Consider the following 21,411-nt stretch of genomic DNA (forward strand, 5'->3'; position numbering starts at 1 on the left):
CTTTGGCAGGTGAGCCTATTCTCAGAATACTTAGAAACTGAGCTTAGGAACGTCTCTGGATTTTGCAGCCATTTCTGGCCTTGGATTGATTTCTTCCTGACCCTTTTCCTGGACTCAGCCTTGTCTGTTCTTTCTCTCCTATTCTCTCTCTTCCTAATTAAATTGTCTGTATGGCTTGTCTTGGAGAGTAAATAGAAGGCAAGAAGATAAAATAGGACATTTAAAAAATAGACTTTATTATTTAAGAATAATTTTATATTTACAGGAAAACTGAGAAAAATGTACAGAGTTTATATATATCCCTATATTTCTCCCAATTTTTAACATGTTACATTATTAATTTTCATAGTAATTCAAGTCCATAGTTTATTTGGGTTCCTTAGTTTTTACCTAATGCCCTTTTCCTGTTCTAGAATCCCATCCAGGACACTGCATTAGATTGTGTTGTCATGTCTCCCTAGGCTCCTATTGGTTGTGACAGTTTCTCAGACTTCCCTTGTTTTTGATGGCCCTGACAGTTTTAGTAATTATTGGTCAGGAGGACCCTTTATTGGAATTTGTCTGATGTTCTTCTCCTGAAGACTGTGGTTATGTGTTTGGGGGAGGAAGGTCATGGGTAAAATGCCATTTTCATCATATTTTATCATCCCATACTATCAGCATGATTCATGACTATTGATGGTGACATAAATCTGGCTGAGGCAGTGTTACCTCTACTCTCTTCCCAACTTTCCATGCTGTGGAGGAAGTCTCTACACTCAGCCTACACTTAAAGAATGTGGGTTATTCTCCACCGCCTTGAGGAGGCAGTAGCTACATAAACTATTTGAAATTTTAATGTGTGAGAATTTGTCCCTACTACCCCATTTTTTAAGTTAGCCAGTTATTTATTTTTATCATTTATACTTTGGGTTTTATTTTATGTTTTGGGTTATAATTCAATACTATTTTATTTGTTTATTTTATTGCTCAAATTGTTCCAGTCTTTGCCATTGGGAGCACCTTCAGTTGGTTCCTTTTACATATTCTTACCATTGTGGGCTTTTTTTTTTTTTTTAGCAAAAGATAGGACATTTTCTCCTGTCAGTGTTGCAGGCACCTCTTTAAAAATCTTTTTAAGAGGAGAATAGAAAACATGCTTCTCAAACAATTCAATCATGTTTAGTAATTATTACTGTTGACCTCTAGGTGTCCTCATCATAAATGGGAAAATGCTCTAAGGCTGTAGTGCAGAAAACTAGTAGTGCCTCTTATTTTCAGTGGACTGTGGAATTTTCATTTTGCCACAGAAATCACTCTGAAGTCATTTTACTTCCATAGAAAACCCGGCTTTCTTAATGTGTTCTTTACACTGTCTTCTTGACTCTATTCCTGTTTAAGACCAGAACCAAAATTGTACTTTTCCCCCTTAATCTCCCTTGCTGCAAGGTATTGCTTTTAAAATCTCATCAGAAATGTCACTCTCTCTAAACGTGGGTCACCTTTGTGGTTTGCAAAACCATGCATTTTAAGGATTCATCAGATATGAGAGAGGTAGATGCCAACACAGCCCATAACTGGCAGGGCCTGTTGTGGCAAGTGCCCCCTAGGGTTCAGCCTGGTAACTTGGGTGACAGGATTCAGCAGAAAGAGGCAAAGAAGCCAGAGGAGAGTGCCCTACATCAGACTGAGGGAAGGTGAGCATTATACGAATCAAAGAGATGTTAATGAGGACGAAGGAGGGCCTAACTTGGAGTAAAGAGATCTGGGTTCTAATCCCATATTTTCTGGTCTGGGTATGTCGCTTTGGGCCATCTTCATACCCTTTTGGGCCCCTACTTTCCTCATTTACATATTAGAGAGATTGGAGTATGTTAGTAGTACTCAATCTTTGACTCACAAATCTCTTATAGTAATATGTAATCTTTTGAATCCTTTAGGAATTTAAAAGCTAATTCTGTCATATATGGCATGTGGTAAAGAATTGATTTTAAATACAAAGTATTTATTTTAGATCGGTATATGATTATACTCTTCAATATTATTTATGCATACGAGAAAAAAATTGTCTACATTTTTATCATAGTAGTTGCTACTTATTTTAAATTGATGATACCATTTTGTCAACAAATTCAAAAATTAAATGTTATAAATAAAATAAAATGAAAGTCAAAATATACTTTCAATACCCAAATTTTGTAATTTAAAAATTTTAGGATTAAAAGGATGACCTGGCTTATTTTTGTAATTTTTGCATTTTGTTTTACATGATGAAAAGGTTTCAGACTGCTATTGCAGAATTTCTCTGCAAATAACATGGTACTGGAAGAGAGAAACTTTTCTCTCTTATATGAAATGGCAAATTACATTAGATCACTAAAATTTTGTGTTAACATTGCTTTTTTAGTGTCTTAGAACATATTGGTGCATTTTGTATAATTTTATAATTTGATGAATGGAATTAGAATTAAATCTAGCTTTCATATCTAGCAAAGAGCATTTTTAGGCACATTTGTAAAAAGACTGTGTTCATTAACACAGTCAGTGTTCCCTAAGCTACCTGTCATTAACTAATAGCCCATTCTGGGTATGAATTAAGCAACATACCAATACATCTGGCTGTTAATAATAACGATTTAAAAGTGTGTAATAATCAAAACCACACACTGATATAGGTTCAGCCAAGTGAGTCCTGAATTCACTCAAATGGTTTCCACATTCCTACCTGTGTAGCATGGAAGGCCCTCAGAGCATTCTGTTTTAAAAATAGGATATTAGAATAATTTTTAGTTTTTGGAAATTGGTATTGATGTCCATTTGAGTTTCACTTATAATTCCCAGGTGTCATGGAATGCCTTTATGAATCCAGTCCCTGGGAGTTTATAAATTTTTGGGGAAGTGCTATATCCGATCTTGAAGTTCCAGATAGCTTTAATGTTTTAAAAAGCTTGTAATGATTTGTAAATTGGCACAAATTAGTACAAACTTGTGGTTCCATCTAGTCTATTCTTTCTAACATAACATGAGTCAAAGTTGTAGGAAGATTGTGTTACCACTTCTTAGAGACAGAGACAGCTCCCCAAGCATTCTGTTTTCATAAACAGGCAATTGTGAACCTCTTATCACTGAATTTATCAACAGCTTTGGGGAAGATATTTTTATATGTTCTGCCTATTGGAGCAAGTCACAAACAACAAAAGCTGCTACTTCTTAGTAGGAAATGTGTTTCTAAGTTTACTGTCTATACACAAATCAATAATTCCTTTGAATAAAAAATTTAGTGCCCCTTTTGGGACTTTAAAATGTCTCCTAGACTTAATAGTTTAGATTTTGGTGAAAAAGTCTATGTTCACCTCTGATGGTTTTACTCTGAATTATAACTGTTCTTAGCTTTTTTTTTTTTGCCAAGTTGAATAGTATTTTTTTTTGTCTGTTTTTATATAGCAAACTACCCATGTCTTACAGTACTAGACTCTTTGTGTAACCTTGGACATGTTCTCTTACCTTTCTGAGCTGTAATTTCTCTCATCTTTGAAAAGGAGATAGTAGTATCTACCTAGAATTGTTGAGAGGATTAAATAAGATAATCTATGCAGTGTTAGCACTGTCCCTGGCTTATGTGCTCCTTAGATCTTAGCTGCCATCAATCTCATCATCGTCATCATCATCAAACCAGTAAGTCCTGTCCCTTAATGAGGATGGGAACAGCAGAATTTGTAAGGCGTTCTGTGTATCCACAGACTCCAAAAAGTGTTTGTAAACTGAACAAATAACATAATTCATATTTATAAGTGACCATTTCTCAAATAAATATAGATGACATTGTAAGTAGTAAAATACAGATTCATTTAAAATTGTTAAAGAATTTACAATAACATTTAGATATTTTTCTCAATTCATGAACACTTAAACTTGAATTTTTTAATGCTACAAGATCTACAAGCTTGAAATGGTTGAACCCCACTGTTTTTGTCATTTTTAGTCTTTCTTCTGTTGACTTTTTCCAATTCCATTATGTCTGCTTTTGAGGTTTGATAAGTCAAACCATTTGGTAAATTTATATGCACCAGAGCTTCATACAATGTTTGATTTTGTTTTCTTTTTTCTTCTCTTTTACTAACTGATGGCATCCACTGTTTGTTGGCATTTGGTTACCATCATAATATGTACTGATGCTGGAGAAGTCTAACATGGTTCTTCCCTCCTTTGTACTAGGTGATGGTGATGACATTCTGCTTAGGTTTGTGCTGGAGAGTGAAGCAACCATCCTCCATTTTCCACAACTCTCTGAAATAGCATTTGTCTTACCTTTATTCAGTCTCTTGGTTGTGACAGAAACCCAGCTCAGACTAGCTTAGGCAGAATGAGGAAGTTCTTGGAAGAATTCCAAAGCCAAAGGTATCATGACCAAACCATAGGAAATTCGGACACAGCTGGGTGTCAGGCATCCAAGCACTGCTGGAACATTCCCCCTAGTCCCGTTTCTGCTGACAGGCTTCTCCCACAGGGCAAGGACCAGAGCTGCCATCCTGTCCCTGTCTCCATGTTCAGAATCCCAGGGAAAAGGCTGCAGCTGGCCTGGTTTATGTCAGGTCCCACCAACCGATCAACTGTGGTCAGAAAGGTAGGATAGTAGTGGCTCAGCTTGGATGAGGTGCCAGTTCCAGGTCGCTCTGCAATGTCTCAACTCTCAAGGAATTACATGACTAGAGTGCAGCAAGGACTCTAATCATCTCCCAGAAAACGTAAAGTCAGCGCTTGGCTGCAGAAAATGCCTGTCCTATGTAATATTGTTTTGTGATTATCAGTTCCTTAGACATCCTTCCAACTGACCACAGTGGGAATCTAGAAGAAGATACATTTTATCCAACTCTATCCCCAGGCCTAGGACAGTATCAGTGGCAAATAATTTTCAGTAAATGATAAACTAATCAATTAGTGTAATATATTTAGGAATACAAAGTGGTTGTGTGAGGTTTTGTCATGGTTTGTCATGTCATATCTAGTGAAAATAACCTAACAGGTCTGAATTCTAGTTCTGGCCCATTCATTTATGAGTCATCAGACTTTGAGCTTCAATCTCTCTCTTTGAGAAATGAAGAGTTCTCTGCTTTATGATTGTCCCCAGTTAGAGAGGCGACTTTTCATTGAAAGCAAAAACACTATTACCTATGCATAAAAAATTACACACATTTTTAGAAGTTTTCTGTGTCTGTATCACTTGCCTTACTTGTTGATCAGAAAATATAGTCATCAGTGCTGGCTGAAATACCATCTTTCAGTGTCTTTTCGGCTCTTCTCAAAGGGGCACATATGACAGACTTGTCTTCTGGTTGGAGTACCTAATAGTCCCTAATAGTAATTCATTCCCACTAGTAAATCTACTCTCCAGATGGGTGATGAGGAAACCCCTCTCTCAACATTTCATTGTATCCTTTTCACTGGTTTTTAGGTTTTTGTCAAGCAGGAAAGGATTTGCGTTTGGTATCTCTGTGTATGGAACAAATTGACATCCCAGCAGGATTCCTCCTGGTGGGGGCCAAGTCTCCCAATCTCCCTGAACACATCCTAGTGTGTGCTGTAGACAAGCGATTTCTGCCAGATGATCATGGAAAAAATGCACTTTTAGGTGAGTATTTCACACCTATAAAATTCCTTCCAAGATGAAGGAGGTAAAATACAAGTTTATTTTAAATTATCACAGAATTGTTTTAAAAAATATATAGTTTATATATATTTTTAAAATAGTTCAAGTATGAATATAGTTTAGTTCAAGTATGAAACATTTTTTATTTTAGTAACTTCTTAAAAATTAGCTTTGATTTTTTATTTGTCAAAAGACTTGCCTTACTTGCTGCACTGATGGACAGTGACTGCGTTGGGGTATGGGTGGGGACTTGATAATATGGGTAAATGTAGTCACCACATTGTTTTTTCATGTGAAACCTTCTTAAGAGTGTATATCAATCATGCCTTAATAAAAAACTAAAAAAAAAAGACTTGCCTTATTGAAGAAACTTTTAAATCAGGTGTTAAAGGACAGCATGTGATTTATCAAAAATTAGTATTTTATAAAACAAAGTAGGATTTACTCTCTGTAGAATCATTTATCTGGATGTGAGAAATCTGGGGACACTAAAATAATAAGATACAGTCTTTTATCTCAGAGCTAACAACCTAGTTGGTTATGGTAAAATGATATTGGGAAACTTCTTAGCAGTTTAAAAGCATCATAGTTTGATGGAATGAAACAGTTGTTATTATGGCTCTGAATTAGACATAATCACTCATACAAAATCACTTAGAATGCCTCTTTGCTCAATGATTCTTTATGACTAGGAGAACCCTTCTAGAATATATCATGGAAAAGACACAGAAAACCCCATCGTAATAATAGATTTCATAATCTTATGTAATCAGGAAGATGACAACAAAGACCATGGGCTTCTGAATTGGAACTGGGTTTAAATCCCAGATTTGCCACTTAGTACTTTAAGAACCTGAGCAAGCTACTTCTCTTGAAGTCTCAGATTCCTTATCTATATAAAGTGGCCAATTTATATAGATGCCTACCTTACAGAGGGTTGTAAAAATCAAATGAGATGATATGTATAAGGCAACCATCTAGCACAGTGCCTGGCACATAGTACTAACTCTTTAAATAGTAGTTATTCTACCATTCCATCATATTTATTAAATACTCTTATAGACATGTCTGTTTGGGTCCCTGGACCCAATTCCAGTGTGTGTGCGTGGGAGGGGGTTTTCTTACACATGACACCAAGCAATTCTTGAACACCAGCAGGGTGTCCAAGAATTCAACTCAATTCACTATCTGCCCCGAGCAGCAATGGGTTCCCCAAGTTAAGGGCTCCATCCTGCAAGACTGTCCTCCACCTCCAACTTGAGATGCCAGTTGCAAGCCCCATGCTCTTGCCTTTGCTTCTGACTGACCAGTTACAGACTGGAGGTTCCAATGACCTCCCCCTTAGGTTCGATTAATTTGTTAGAGGGACTCACAGAACTCAAGAAAACACCAACATTTGCCAGTTTAATAAAGGATACTGTTAAGGATATAATTTAATAATCAGGTGAAGAGATACATAGGGCAAGTTTCCAAATAAAGGAGGTTCTATCCTTGTGGAGCTTGGGGCCTGTCTTGGAGACATGAGGAAGCTTTCTGGTTCCCCAAGTGTTGAAGCTCTCTCTGACAGAGAAGCAGGATGTAAAGAGAGAGCAAAATGCTTTCTGTTGGGTTTTTGTGAGGGCTCCATTGTGTAAGTCATGACTGACTATATCATTGGATAATTCCATATCCAGCCCTTCTGCCTTCCCTCATCCCAGGGGCTGGGGGCTGGCAGCTGAAAGTTCTCACCCTCACATTTGTCCCCCTAAACAGCCTGTACCCTTGAGTGGGGTCCAAGTCTCTCTATTGACATAACAAGACACCCTTTTCACCTTTATGGCTTAAAGCATTTTCAGGAACTGTGGATGAAGACCAAATATATCTGAGAAATAAATTTTGGTCATCTGAATGACCAAATACATATTTCTTATAAATGATTATATTGCAACTTGGAACTTTACTTACTTTCCCTAACCTCATAAATGGACATACTTTTTATTAACCACTCCTCCAGGTGAAAGGGTAGTGCAACAAAATGGTCGAAGTTTTTCCTTAGATAAACATGTTGTTGAGATTTTTGGTACTCTTTATCCAAAAGTTAATATTCATCCAACATTTCTTACTTACAATGGGTGACTTTAGTATGCATTAAGATGCAGTGGGGGAAAAAGTTTAAATTTCAAATATACTAAAATCCCTGTGTTCTACAGTATCAATTTGTCTAAATTTTTATATAAAGTATGCAGATTCCAAAGACTAGGGGGAACTGATTTAAAAAATACATTGATACAGACGGCAGTTCATGTATTCCGAATAAACCATGCAATTGGAAGACTTGATTGACAGAAAAACTAGAAAGGTATTCAGGCTGTAAGAGGTGTTCTTTTTTGTGATGATGAACTTTGAACAAATAAAGTCTCTCGTGAACCCAGGCTAATACTGAAAACGCACAGAGCTCAAAAAAATGAACTGTAGGATTCTAACTCTAATATTATTAATTCTCATCATTAATGTGAAGTTTCTGTTCTCTGAAGATTATCCAGATCCATTGCTTTTCTCCCTCCTTATACATTCCTGCTTTTCACAGGAGTGGCAGAGGAAAAGATAAAAGATAATCTTAGTAATTTGTTAATCCTAATTCTCACACTAATCTTTCATGAACTACTTGGACCTATCAGATAAGCCCCTTTTTTTTTTGGCACTGTCTTTATTTTAGCTGAAATGTTCCAACAGTTTTTTACTGTGTTTGGGATGTGCTATAACTGCCTCACAAGACAGGCAAATTTCCATCAAGGCATGATGATCACAGCACAGTGTAAGTTACACAGCACTGCTTTGTTCTGTGCTGAAAACCTGGTACCTGAGATAGTGCTTGGCACACAGTAGAATATTTGTTGAATGGATGTGTGCACACATGCATGGGTGGATGGATGCATGGACAGATGGTTTTAGAAACTTGGTGAACTAGGCAGCCACTGACAATTTTTTTTTTTTTTTTTTTTTTGCCTATGCTCCAAGGTATTGGGCAAATAGCCATATGCTCTCAAATGCAATCCATCTCTGAATATATTCTAAATGATTTATGTAATTCTATTGAGTGATAGTAATAAACTAATTACATGGAATTACTAATTTTATATAGCTGATTGAAAGTTATGACCTCTTGTTTAGCACAATGCCTGGCACCCAGGTAGCAGCTCAATAAATAATTGTTGAATAAATAACAATGAATTGTGCTGCCATTTCTGAATTTATTGTTAACATTCTGAGATTAGGACATCGTGAGATACCCTGTCTTTAATGCTCAAGGCCTTTCTCTTTCTTTATTTATCACCATTAATTTTATAACAGGTTGGTGTGGGGTTTAAAAAGAGTGTCACTTCATCAGTAAATTTATTTTTCTGTTAGTTATTTATATATAGAGATATTGTATTTTTGCAATTTGGGATGCCCTTTCTTATTTACAACTGCTTTGCATAAGTTGTATCTTAACCAATCACAACTAGAGGAACTCACTCTCTTCCTGTCACACTTTCCTCTGTGTATTAAGGGAGGCTGAAAAGTTATTTCCAATTAATCAGGGATGGCCTCTCATCCTCCTATTCTCCATTTCTTCTTCTTTCACAGTCCTCTGCTCCAAACAGGTCACTGAAAGTTTTATTTTGTTTGATTAACGTGAGTGAGAACTGTTTGGATATTAGATCTAAATGAATAATGAGCTAGTTTGACTAAAGGGGGATTGAATAAAGAGGAAATGGGAATCTCAGATAACTCATGTCAGAAACTACAGTTAAACTCAGAATCTGGAAAGATGACAATGCCAACTTTACCCATCACTTCCTATGCCTTCCTACCTGCAGACCAGCTTCCTCTTCTAATTCACAGTTTTTTTCTTGCATACTTCAGCTGGCAGGTCATTGATATAACCCCAACTTGGGTTCCATTTTACAAAGCCTCACAAATCTAGGGTCTAGTACCATCTGACTGGATTTTTGTATTGATTTCAAAGTTCCAGGAGAGAGACTCTGTCTCAAACTGAGTCAACTGTGGCCCTGGAGGCAAGTCCACATGGGGAGAGAACAAGGGCCAGCAGTTTTTCCAAGAAGGGACTGTGTGGAGAATAAATAATGGACATTTCTAGGACTAAATTTTTCTTATTATTATGTCAACTACATAAGCTTTGTCACATGATACTATCCACTCTGTTTCCTTAAGCATTATCCTTTTAGAGAAGCACTTAAATTATTTTCACTCTTTCACTGTTATAAAATAACTCTGCTTTAAACTTTGTTGTGCTTTCTTTCCTTTGAACTATTTTCTTGAAATTAGGAAGTTATTGGGTCAAAGACTGAATATTTTTATGGTTTTTATAGTAAAGGTATTGTATCAACTTACAAGGCCATCAGTAACTTTGGTTTTCTTCCTTTCAGGGTTTTCTGGAAACTGTATCGGCTGTGGAGAAAGAGGATTTCGGTATTTCACAGAATTTTCCAACCACATTAACTTGAAGCTCACCACCCAGCCAAAGAAGCAGAAGCACTTAAAGTACTACCTAGTCAGAAGCTCCCAGGGCGTACTGTCGAAGGGACCTCTTATCTGCTGGAAAGGTAGCGTCAACTTCCAGAAGGGAAGGGAATGAGGATGGTACAATAATGACAAGTGGCCCATACAGGCTTCAGAATTCAGGTGTAATATAGATAAATATCCCAAGTTCAGGTGGCTATCCAAAAGTGTAAAGCCCTCTGGCAGGTTATTTGACTTGCTCCTTGCTATTTTTAATAGAGACTTTTCAGGTTTAGGAAAGTACGTGTCTGTGTATTTGTCTCCTGGGAGGGTAAAGGGCAGCTTTCAGGGGAAAAGCAGACACTTTCTGGCTCTTTGGTCATTTAGAAAGGACTTCAGAGTGTGAGTTTCCTGGTCAGATGCTCTTTCTACTTTATTCAGGCTCTTTGGTAATTCTTAAGCATCTATATTTTTCTATTTTAATAAGAGCTAAGCATACTTTAGAATAAATAATGCTCTCTTCATAATACGTGGGAAAATGCACTATTATGTTAGCAAACTTTTGTTTCTTTTCAATTAGAAAGAACTTAGCTAATTTGTTTACAGAGCTGAATCCAGTTGAAAACTTACATATTCATGTGGTTCATAGGATTTGCCACAAGTTCTATTCGTTACTATAATGTGGTGGAATATCTAATCCATATTCTTTTGAGCAGTTCCTTAGATGCCAATATTTTTTTCTCAGTTATTGACATTATGTTATTAAAGACAATATAAGAATTGTCTTTAATGTTTCCCTTTGCTGTCTGTGGAAGATTTCGGCCTGACCATGAAAAATAGCGCAGTAAACCCAAATTACAGCTGAGTCTTCCACTGTAATCCCTCTTGGTTGCATTTGAAATGACATTATATAACTCCTTAGGAAATGGCCGCATATTCCAAGCCAGGTATCATCAGAACCTAAAGCTTATGACCTTCAAATCACAAGCATGGTGAATTATAGATAACTCTTTATCTTAAAAAAGTCAAAAGAATTTTCCTTTAGAAAAATTGTTTTAAAGTCATAAACCCTAATGAAAGGTAAAAATAGGATAGGTTTTCCCTCCCTGCCTTTTAGCTGCCTCTTTTAGCTTTTGTTTTAGTTGCATAAAATATTTTTAACTTACTTAGTGCTCAAAGATAATTCATCTTTCTGGTAAAGAATAAATGAAATAGTTTGTGGGACAATGATCCTGAGTGGCTTCTAAAATTGATGTTTATAGCAGTTGTTACTTAGAACTGGAAGTGTATATGTGTATATATACATTTATAAGAACATACAATATCAATATACATATATGCGTGTAATGCACATAATATGGATATATCCTTTTAGGCCAAAATACAACAGTTCTTCAAAGATCATAGCATAGAGGGTTATAGAAAACTGCCTCCAACCCTTTGATAAAGCTTATAAACTTGGAAACTCTCTAAAGGACCCTCTGTAATTAACTTTGTCATTTATAGCAATTTGTATTTCCTTTTTCACATGCTACCTTTAAAGACTAATATGGTAAAACATATAGTATAATTCAGTTGGAAATTATAGGCCCACAGAATGTCTTAGTATTTGCTATCTACTTGAATCAGTGCATATTACTAAAATTTTATACCAGAGCCCATTAAAATCAGCTTACTTAAAAAGAAGCTTGGTGTTGCATAATCAGTAATCACCTTGAATATTGTCTACCTATTTAACTTAATAAGAACTGAGAAATAATAAGAATTTGATCATTTCTAATTTTTCTCTTCTGCCTGTAAATTTTCCTTTGCTACTGCTTTTGGATGTAAATAAGGTTGATGTTAGAAGGTTGAAGGCAGCCTAGATGGACTCAAGTTTCCTGTTCCGCATTTAAGTCAATCCTGGACAGGGGGTTAACTGTTTTGTGAAAGCTTATTGAGTTTTTGTAAATTATTGGTAATTTAGCCTCAGTCTTTCCCATAAAGGTAGCATATTTTAGCCTCAGTCTTTCCTAAAAAACTAGCATGACTATATTGTTTTTATAAATTTATAAAAATTATAAATAATTTTTCCCCTGGGAACTAGTTTGTGGGGGAACAGAAGTCTGATTATTCTTTATAATCATTTCTTTGCCTTCTAAACATGACATCTAGCCCAGGAAGACAAATTGTGCTCACCAACTTGAATGTTTCGTTGGAGTCAGGAATAGGGGAAGAGGGACCTCAGATAAGGAAAGTGGTTTCCACTTATGGAGCAGCATTTATTTAGAGATGTTATGGATTGTGTCCCTATTGCCTTTTTCAGCAGAATAGAAGTCTCCTCACAATAATGTGATTCCTGCTCTTTTCCAGAATGTAGAAGCCGACAATCCTCTGCGACTTGCCACTCTATTAAACCAAACTCTTCAGTGTCATCAACTGTGACCCCAGAAAATGGCACAACTAATGGATACAAACCAGGATTCATTCAGACAGGTATGGGGTATTTTCTTTTGGAATTTCAAGCAGTAGATGTGTATTCAGTGAGGCATTTAAAACTTACTGCTGGCTGATTTGAATAGAAATAGTTTGAAATAGAGATATTAATTGAGTTACTATTAGAATTAGAACTCAACAAGAGATGGCTCAGTCTGTAGGTGAACAGAACCCCAACTCCCAGGAGTCCTACCAGTATTAGGGAAGGGAGAAAGGAGCCAACAGTCAGTGGGAAATTTAGCCCAAGCATAGGATCTGTCTCTAGAGGAGGCTGCTAGTAGTTAATAAATGGAAATGCAGACATGGGAGAAGACCCTATCATAGCTCTCAGTAGTGTGCACTGGGAACGAACTCAAGAAGACTGGAGATTCAAGGTAGGGATCAAACTGAGTGCACAGATTGTAGGGAGTATTGCACCAACCAGGATACAAAGTAACATCCCAAGGAAGGACTGAAGATCACAACCGAAGAATCCAGGATCTCGTTTCTAGTAGTTCAAGATAAGGGTTTGGTTATAAGTAATCAGATAAAATTTTAGTGCCTCAAACTAGGTTACAATATCAGAGCAGGATCAGCAGAATGGCTGATCTGATGCTGAGTAGATAAGTTACCAGTCTAAGGCTTCTAAAAATTCCTCTATCACAGAGGACTGCACAGGTCCAGGCCCCAGGTCAAGATAAGGCTCTAGGTGGGACTTAATGTTTCCAGGTGGCTGAAGGGCTGGAGGGCTATAACTGAAAAGATAGCTGCAGATAATATTTCAGAAAATTATTCAGAGCCAGCAAGTTATATCTTAGGCAACAGAGAAAGTATTTTAAAACAATTGTGAATTTCTTTTAGTTCACTTGTTTTTTTTGGGGGTGGTGGTGAGAGTACCATTTTACTCATCAGATGTGCAAATTTCATAGCATATGTGCTTTGCCAGTGTCCCCTCAACCACAGGCTGGAAACAAGGCTGTCTTCATTTATTTCACTCTTTAGAATTCCTCTTCCAAATTTATGTAAAACTCTGATGAGCTGGTGAATCATTTGTACTTATTTTCAGGATGGAAGTGATTATTAGAATAGATTAGTAACAATAACAATGATAATAAAACTAACTTTAGGGCATTTCTTGCTATGTGTCCATACTCAGCTAAGTCTACTTCATCCTGGAAAATAAAATTCTAACCTTTGAACTATCTAAGAGATTTAGATAATGGCCATGATGTAAGAGGAAAGAACATTTCTCTAGAATAACTGTGTTACTAGGTTTTCAAGAAAGAAAAAAGGTGGCATTTGTCTCTTGGCATTGAAAGATTAACCTTTATTACAATAATGATAAACCTACATGTCTCTCCTAGAGTATTACCTTAGAAATTTAATTGATTCTGTGGTGTATTTTCTTCCATTAGACCATGGAATATTGAAATGTGATTTTTAAACTACAGTATTAAAAATGAATATTTACTTCATTCCAACAAAAACTTATCGAGTGTTTACTGTGTTCTAAGATCCTTGTCAGATGCTGTAAGGCAGGTTTCCAGTACTTGACAGATGGCTCTGATGATTTAAAAACCACTCATGTAAGGGATAAAAGAATATTAAAACATATTATTTTTCATAAAAGGGAAAATGGATATATAAATAACCAGTTGAACCAGAAAATAATGAAAAGATATTAAAATGTTCGTAAACAATAATTAAGTTTTAATTATACCAGGAAATATATTTTGAAAACAAACATTGCTCTGGAACAGAAGAAATCAAGATTCAGGCTTTAGCAAACGCTCCATCAGTTGCTATGAAGGGACATAGGCAAGGCACAGGCTGACTCACAGTGAATACAAGCACTGAGATCTATGCCAATACTCTTATGTATTCCTTGTGGAGGCAAAAGTGGTAATTTGACCATGCATGACATTAGCTATTAGGTGCAATCCAGAGAGTTTAATAGAAGGAAGTGCCTTTGAAAGTAAAACTTTGACAAATAACACATGATTTCACCTACATGTAGAATCTAAAAACAAGCAAACAAACAAAAAAATAGACCCTTAAATACTGACAACAGACTGTTGGTTACTATAGAGGAGGAGGGTGGGGAGATGAGTGAAGTAGGTGAAGGGGATAAAGAGGCACAAACTTCAAATTATAAAATAAATTAGTCATGGGAATGGAAATACAACATAGAGAATTTAACCAATAATGTTATAATATCTTGGTATGGTAGCAAGGGTAACTATGTTTATGTGGTGAGCATTTAGTATTGTATATAAGTATTGAGTCACTATGTTGTACATCTGAAACCCACATAATGTATATCAACTATATTCCAATGAAAAAGTGAGGCTTTGTATCTAAAACTTCCTGATGAATTATGTTTATAGAATCTTCAACAATAATTGATTGCTTCCTACACATGTTGAAAATAATAGGCTGTAAGAATTCCGTATTAATAGTGTGACATCATTGCAAACGGTGTATGCAGCATCTCCTTAGCTGATGGAGATTCTATAGCAGATTGCCTTCTTAATCTGCAGTCGGTGACTGCCTGTAATCAATGTTTCATAGCCTGAAATGTAGGCACACACATTGCATAGTATTTGAAGAAGGAATTAACTACACAGCTTTGTCTTGCATTCCACCTGCCAGGCTCTGGATGTTCTGTTCTGTTTGGCTTGCCATCTTTTGCATATATTCATTCAACATATTTATGTCATTGATAATTCAAATTTCAGTCAACAAACCTTGTAAAATATATTATCATTTTGACCGAGGTGGCTATACAGTTATCTACCTACATTATACACACATATCACAGACAAACACACACATGTGTGCATTATACACACATACTACATACAAACACACACATTTGTTTAAACAGGACAAGAATTCAAGAATAGATTTAAAAAATCTGTGCCTAACCCAAGATATTGAAAGTTTCTCTTCTAAAAATTTTATAGTAGTATCTCTTGCATTAAAGCCTGTGAGCCACTTTGAATTAATTTTTTGTGCATAGTGTACAGTGAGCATCTAAGATCATTTTTTTGCATGTGCTATTGCTCCAACACCATCTTTGAACAAACTTATCTTCTTGTCAGTGAATTGCCTTTCTCAAAAATCAATTGACTTTAAACAGAAGGATTTATTTCTGGAAAAATTGATAAAATGGACCTCATCAAAATTCAAGACTTCTACACTTCAAAAGGCAACATTAAGAAAATGAAAAGAGGTGACAGACTGGGAAAAAATATTTGCAATAATATTTAATAAAGGATTTTTATCCAGAATTTACAGAGCATTCTTACAACTTAGGAATAAGATGACAGTACAGTCAAAACATAGGCAAAAGATTTGGAATAGACATTTCTTCAAAGAATATATACAAATGGTTAATAAGCACAGGAACAGATGCTTAACATTATTAGTCATTAGGGGAATGCAAATCAAACCATAATGAGATACCACTTCACACCTACTAGATTAACTATAATCAAATAACTGATAACAGTAACCAGAGTCTGTGGGGATGTGGAGAAACTGGGACCCTCATATATTGCTGATAGAAATGTAAAATGTTACAGCCACTTTAGAATACATTTTGGCAGATTCTCAAAAAGTTAAACATAAACTACTATACAATGCAGCAATTCCACTTCTAAATACGTACCTAAGAGAGATGAAGACATATGTCTTCACAAAAACTTGCACACCAGTAGCAGCATTATTCATTATAGTAAAAAGCTAGAAACAACCTAAATACCAATCAACTCGTGAATGGATAGACAAGAATGTGATGTAATGATACAATGGAATACTGTTCAGCAAAAATAAGGACAAACTAACACATGCTACATGCTGGATGAACCTCAAACACACTATGCTGAGTGAAAGAAACCACCCAAAACGGATCATATGTGATATGATGTCATTCATATGAAATGTCCAGAAAAGGCAAATTTATAGACAGGAAATAGATTAGTGGTAGCTTGGGGCAAGGAGTGGGAATGGAAATTAACTGAAAATGGGTATGAGAGATCTTATTTGGGGGATAAAAATATTCTAAAACTAATTTATTCACTACTTAGTGAAGTTACTAAAAATCATTGAACTATACACTTGATATGTAAAATATACCTTAAAAAAGGTGGATAAAAAGATTGAAAAGCTGCTCTGAGAGAAAGGGAAATCCTTTTGAGTGCCACTGTTTCTCTTTCAGTTCAAGCAGTCTAATTTATTGAGTATCTCCTGTGGGATGATCACTGTTTCAAACCAGTAGGTGAACAGCACAAAACTTGGAGTCAGAGTCCTGGCATTCAGATACTGCATCTGATATATATTTACCGAGGCTTAGGACAAGCCATTGGTTGTTCTGTGACTTGGTTTCCTCCATTGTAAAACCAAAAATAACAATACCTGTTTTAACTAAGGATAAACTCAGTCTTGCTATCATACTTCCACATGCGTGACATTCCTCTCAATTATAATAATTAATGTCTGTTTTCTATGTTGGAAGCTCTGTGTTCATTTTATTTATCCCTGTATCACCTAGCACCTGGAAAATGTCTGGAAATAAGTGTTTTTTGGACTCCATTTTGTATTTAAATTTGAAGTTAGCATTTGGGAGATTATTAATTTAATGCTGTGTACTGTTTTTCCAAATGAAGGTGATATATTATCTACTATTACGAAGAAAGATGACTTTATGCCCTAGTCTGTAGGGAAGGGTAGGGATTAGCCTCTTAAGCTCTGCCCCTGTGACTAATAGTATAAGGAGTATTAAGTATTAAGAAGTATTAAGTACAAATACTTTGTAATACTAATACAAAGTATTAAGTATTGTAAGTATTAAGAAGACTCTAGCAAGCTTCTTGACTTTCTTGGGCCCTGGACACATTTGCCTACGTTGGCCTTTTTGCCCTAGAAAATTGTTCAAAAATATGCTTTATGATTGTGTTGGTATAAAAATGAATAGTTAGCATTTTAAAAGAGAAAATATTTTCTTCAACAAAAGATTCATTGTTTTCTTCTGATTTTCAAATAAATTAAAACATTTTCACGAACCCCTAAAAGTATTATGGGCCCAAGGTACTGTGCCATTTGTGACCAATGGAGGAGTTGGGCCTGGTATTGGAGACAGAGGTATTCTCCGTGAAATGGGATTTTCCTCTCTGTGAGCCACTATAGGCTCAAAGGAATATAAGCCCCTTACTTTCTTACATTTTTGTTTTAAGGTAAGAACAATAACAAATGAAAAGACTTGCCCTGTTATATGTCAAGCCTATGAAGCTTGACTAACAAAGACAAGGTGGAGTTGGCACAGGAATAGAAACAGGGCAGCAGAACAGAGTAGAAAACAGATTCACATAACATGTGGATATTTCATACTTAACACAGGTGACTTGCAGTTCAGTGGGACCTTTCCTCTCAATGAATGGTGCTCAGAAATTGGATAGCCTATGTGGAAAAAAATGAAACTGGACCTCTGTTTCACACTATGCACACAAAAATCAATTCCAGGTAGCTGGCTGATCTACATGCGAAAGGCAAAACTATCAAACTTTTAGAAGATATTGTAGAATATATTAAAAGTAGAGATTGAAAGTGCTGTTACAAAGGAAAAAACTGGTTTCATTACATTTAAATTACAACTTCTAATTATTAGATGGCACCATAAAGAGAGTGAAAAATCAAGCCATAAACTAGGAGATGTGTAAGACATAAAACTAACAAAAGACTAATACAAAGAGCATATAAAGAATTATTTTAGGAATACATATGTATGTAGCCCAGTGGTTATTTCCATGAAGAGGAAGGGGAAAGGAATGGAAAGAGCACAAAGTTGGCTATTGGCTGGTGGTGGTGTTTGTTTTGAATTTTCCCTTCACCTGGATGGTGGTTAGTTCCATAGGCATTTGCTTTATAAATGTTCTTTATACATAAATGTTCTCTGCAGTCTTTTGTATTTTGATCTCAATGAGAAAAAGGATGGATTTACCCATTCAAATTACATACATGTATTATATGCAGTCCTTACACTTTGAGAACAAATGGTATCATAGGCCAGGGATGCTATGGTGTAATAATGTTTTGGTCCTTTTGAGTTTTTATATTCCCCATTTGGTGACTGTAGGGGTAGAGCTTCAGTGTAGAGCCTCACAGCTGACTTTAGTCTCCAACAATGGAGGAGGCAAAGCCAACCCTAATAGAAACCTCTAAGTGCTCAGTGTTTTTCCTTCCCTACAACCTTTTGGCCTCCTCTCCTTTGCCTTCCAAGAGGTTAGTGCTCTCCTGCTGCCCTCTGTCCAAAATACTTCATGATGCACAGTGTCCAACCTAGGCCTGCCTTGCTCATACAGACTTTCTATTTTGTCTCCATTTCCCCCCAAAACAACTCCTTCTCTGTCGCTGGTGATAGTCATTTAGAAAGCAGTTTCCGTTAGAATGTGTCATTTAACTGTCCCTAAAATATGTCTGTGTTAGTCCCTTTCCTCTTGAGATTTGTCTTTCTTTAGCTACTAAAATTTCTTGAGAACAGGATAATCAGAAGTTCCTCTGGCAGGTTTTTCTAAATATGGTTCTTCATGAATATTCAAATCAATATATTACCAAAACACAGTCTCCCTTTTCCAAACATTGTGGGAACCCTTTGGCTGACAGATTTGCCCACCCTCAATCAGACACTGAGAACATGTAGTCTCTGTCTTTACACACTGTAAATTCCCTAGGCAGGGATTGTATCTTTGCCTTCTTTCCCCTATTCTATCCCCAGAGCCTCACATAGTACCTGGCCTGCTGAAAAGACTCAGTGAACATTTGATAAATGAATGCATGGGAGGGAGAAGAAAGAAAACCAATGCCCACACCCCTCCAAGATAGGGCCTGAATGTGCTTGTGAGACCTTTCCTGCCCTATAAAAAAGAAAATGTCACTATTTAGCAAGTATAAGGATGAATGGCACATTTTGAAGAAATGAAGAAACTGTAAGTAATAATAATGAAAAAATCATTTTCACCAATTACATTAGCCACCCATTTCATTCTAAGTGATAATATACAGTGCTGGCAAAGATATGGCAAGAATGACAGTCTTGGCCAGGCTGGTGGAAGTGAGCAGTGGTACATTTTAAGAAAGCAATTTGACAATATGTAACAAGAACATTAAAAATATTTATATCCTTTACTCTAGTAATCTCACTACAGGGGCTTAGCCAGGAAAATTACCTAAAAGGAAAGTCAAGATATTCACTGCAGTTATTCTTTATACTAACAAAAAGGAGAAGCAATCTTAAAATATATAGAAACAATTGAATAAATCATAGCATATTCACGTGACAAAGATGTTAAAAAAAGATAACTGTGACACTACGCAGCCACTTAGGAAATAATTCTGTTAGGTAAAAAGAGTAATATTAAACTCTATGTGCATTTTTATTAGATCCTGTAAAAAATATAATTTGGATAAAATGTACAAGGGCATAAATTGAAAGAAAAATGATTTGGGGGAGAAGAGAGATTTTAGCATGTTTGTTCCTATTTCTGAATTTCCTTCTATGTTATTTTTCATAGTTAAACATTAAAAAATTCTCAGGAGTATAGCTCATTGGAAAAAAAATATGCTTTGTCCTAATCTCCTTTAAGCTTTGTTTGCATGTGTGAGAATAAGGGTCAGTACCTAACACAGATGAGTCCAAGATACAGCAAGAGGGTAACAAAATCAGAACTTAACTTTGCTCACTCCTGACAATTTTGTGGGAAATTACTGGGTTCTAGGATCTGGAAATACAAATATGATATTGATCTCTCCCTAAAATTCTGTAACATGCTTGTGTGACTCAGATTTCAGGAGTAAGGAGCAGGAAGAGCAGGAAAAGAAGAGGGAGAACACTGAAGTTGAAAAATTAATAGCAGATCACCTCAACATTAACTTCTGGCCAAAATCAATAAAAAGGGGCTAAGCTTACCCTCCCACCTGAAACAACTTTTAAAAAAAGGACAAAAATACATAAAGATTTTTTTTCAAAACACCATATATCAAGCAACAAAAGATAGTGATCCCTAAGAAATAGGAACCAAATAATGTGAGTCTCACCATTGCCCCAGTTTACTGCCTTGAGAGTTTCCAGACCATGAGACAGGGAAGGGGAACTATGGAGGAGCCTAGCAGATTCCTTAAGTTGAGTAGAAGGAACAGAGAGTTCAGGGATATCAAAAGAGCTAGAATTCATAGCACCAAGTACCAAAAGGGAGAGCTCAACAGAGAGAGAGAACCTGAGAAATGCGCAGACGGTCCCCTCAGGTGTTCAACACAGTACCGATCATTGCATGAATATGAGGAAACAGCTCAAAGATGGGAAATAGTACCATCCAAAAGGATAAAAGGAAAAGGTGCCCAGAATTCACACGGGGCCAGGAACATGGATGTTCCCACTAGCTAGACAGGAAAGCCTCACATTTCAACAGGCATTGGCTAGAGTGCTTAGGAAGGTCTTATCTCAGTAAGGGAGAATACTTAGTCCTAGACTGAACACTGCTCCAGACCTGTCTAAAAACGTAAAAAAAAAAAACACAAAACCCAAAAGGATTGAATTGTTTTCAAGTAATTTAACTGCTTTCCAGAAAAAAGCTCAAGAATATTTATAGGAATACAAAATATCTAGCATTCAACAAGATGAAATTAATAATGCTGACATCCAATCAAAGACTACCAGGCATGCAAAGTGACAGAGAAACAACTAATATTGAGGACACTAATCAATCAATCAAAACCAAACTAGAGCTGACACAGATTAGAATTAGCAAGGAAAGACATCAAAACAGTTACTATAACTATCTTATTTCTTATTA

At 36.1% G+C, this 21,411-nt stretch overlaps 1 protein-coding gene across 9 annotated transcripts in view; it reads left to right on the plus strand.

The window, feature by feature from the left end:
* Positions 1 to 21,411, plus strand: part of GREB1L (GREB1 like retinoic acid receptor coactivator) — a 244,688-nt gene that overhangs the window by 126,647 nt on the left and 96,630 nt on the right. For all 9 annotated transcript variants that reach the window (XM_057504077.1, XM_057504079.1, XM_057504078.1 and 6 more), the window contains 3 exons: positions 5,432 to 5,608; positions 10,036 to 10,212; positions 12,461 to 12,583. In XM_057504077.1, the coding sequence (XP_057360060.1) occupies positions 5,432 to 5,608; positions 10,036 to 10,212; positions 12,461 to 12,583 (477 nt within the window). The remainder of the gene's footprint in view (positions 1 to 5,431; positions 5,609 to 10,035; positions 10,213 to 12,460; positions 12,584 to 21,411) is intronic.

This window comes from Manis pentadactyla, chromosome 6 (genome assembly GCF_030020395.1).
Source record: "Manis pentadactyla isolate mManPen7 chromosome 6, mManPen7.hap1, whole genome shotgun sequence".
Classification (NCBI taxonomy): domain Eukaryota; kingdom Metazoa; phylum Chordata; class Mammalia; order Pholidota; family Manidae; genus Manis; species Manis pentadactyla.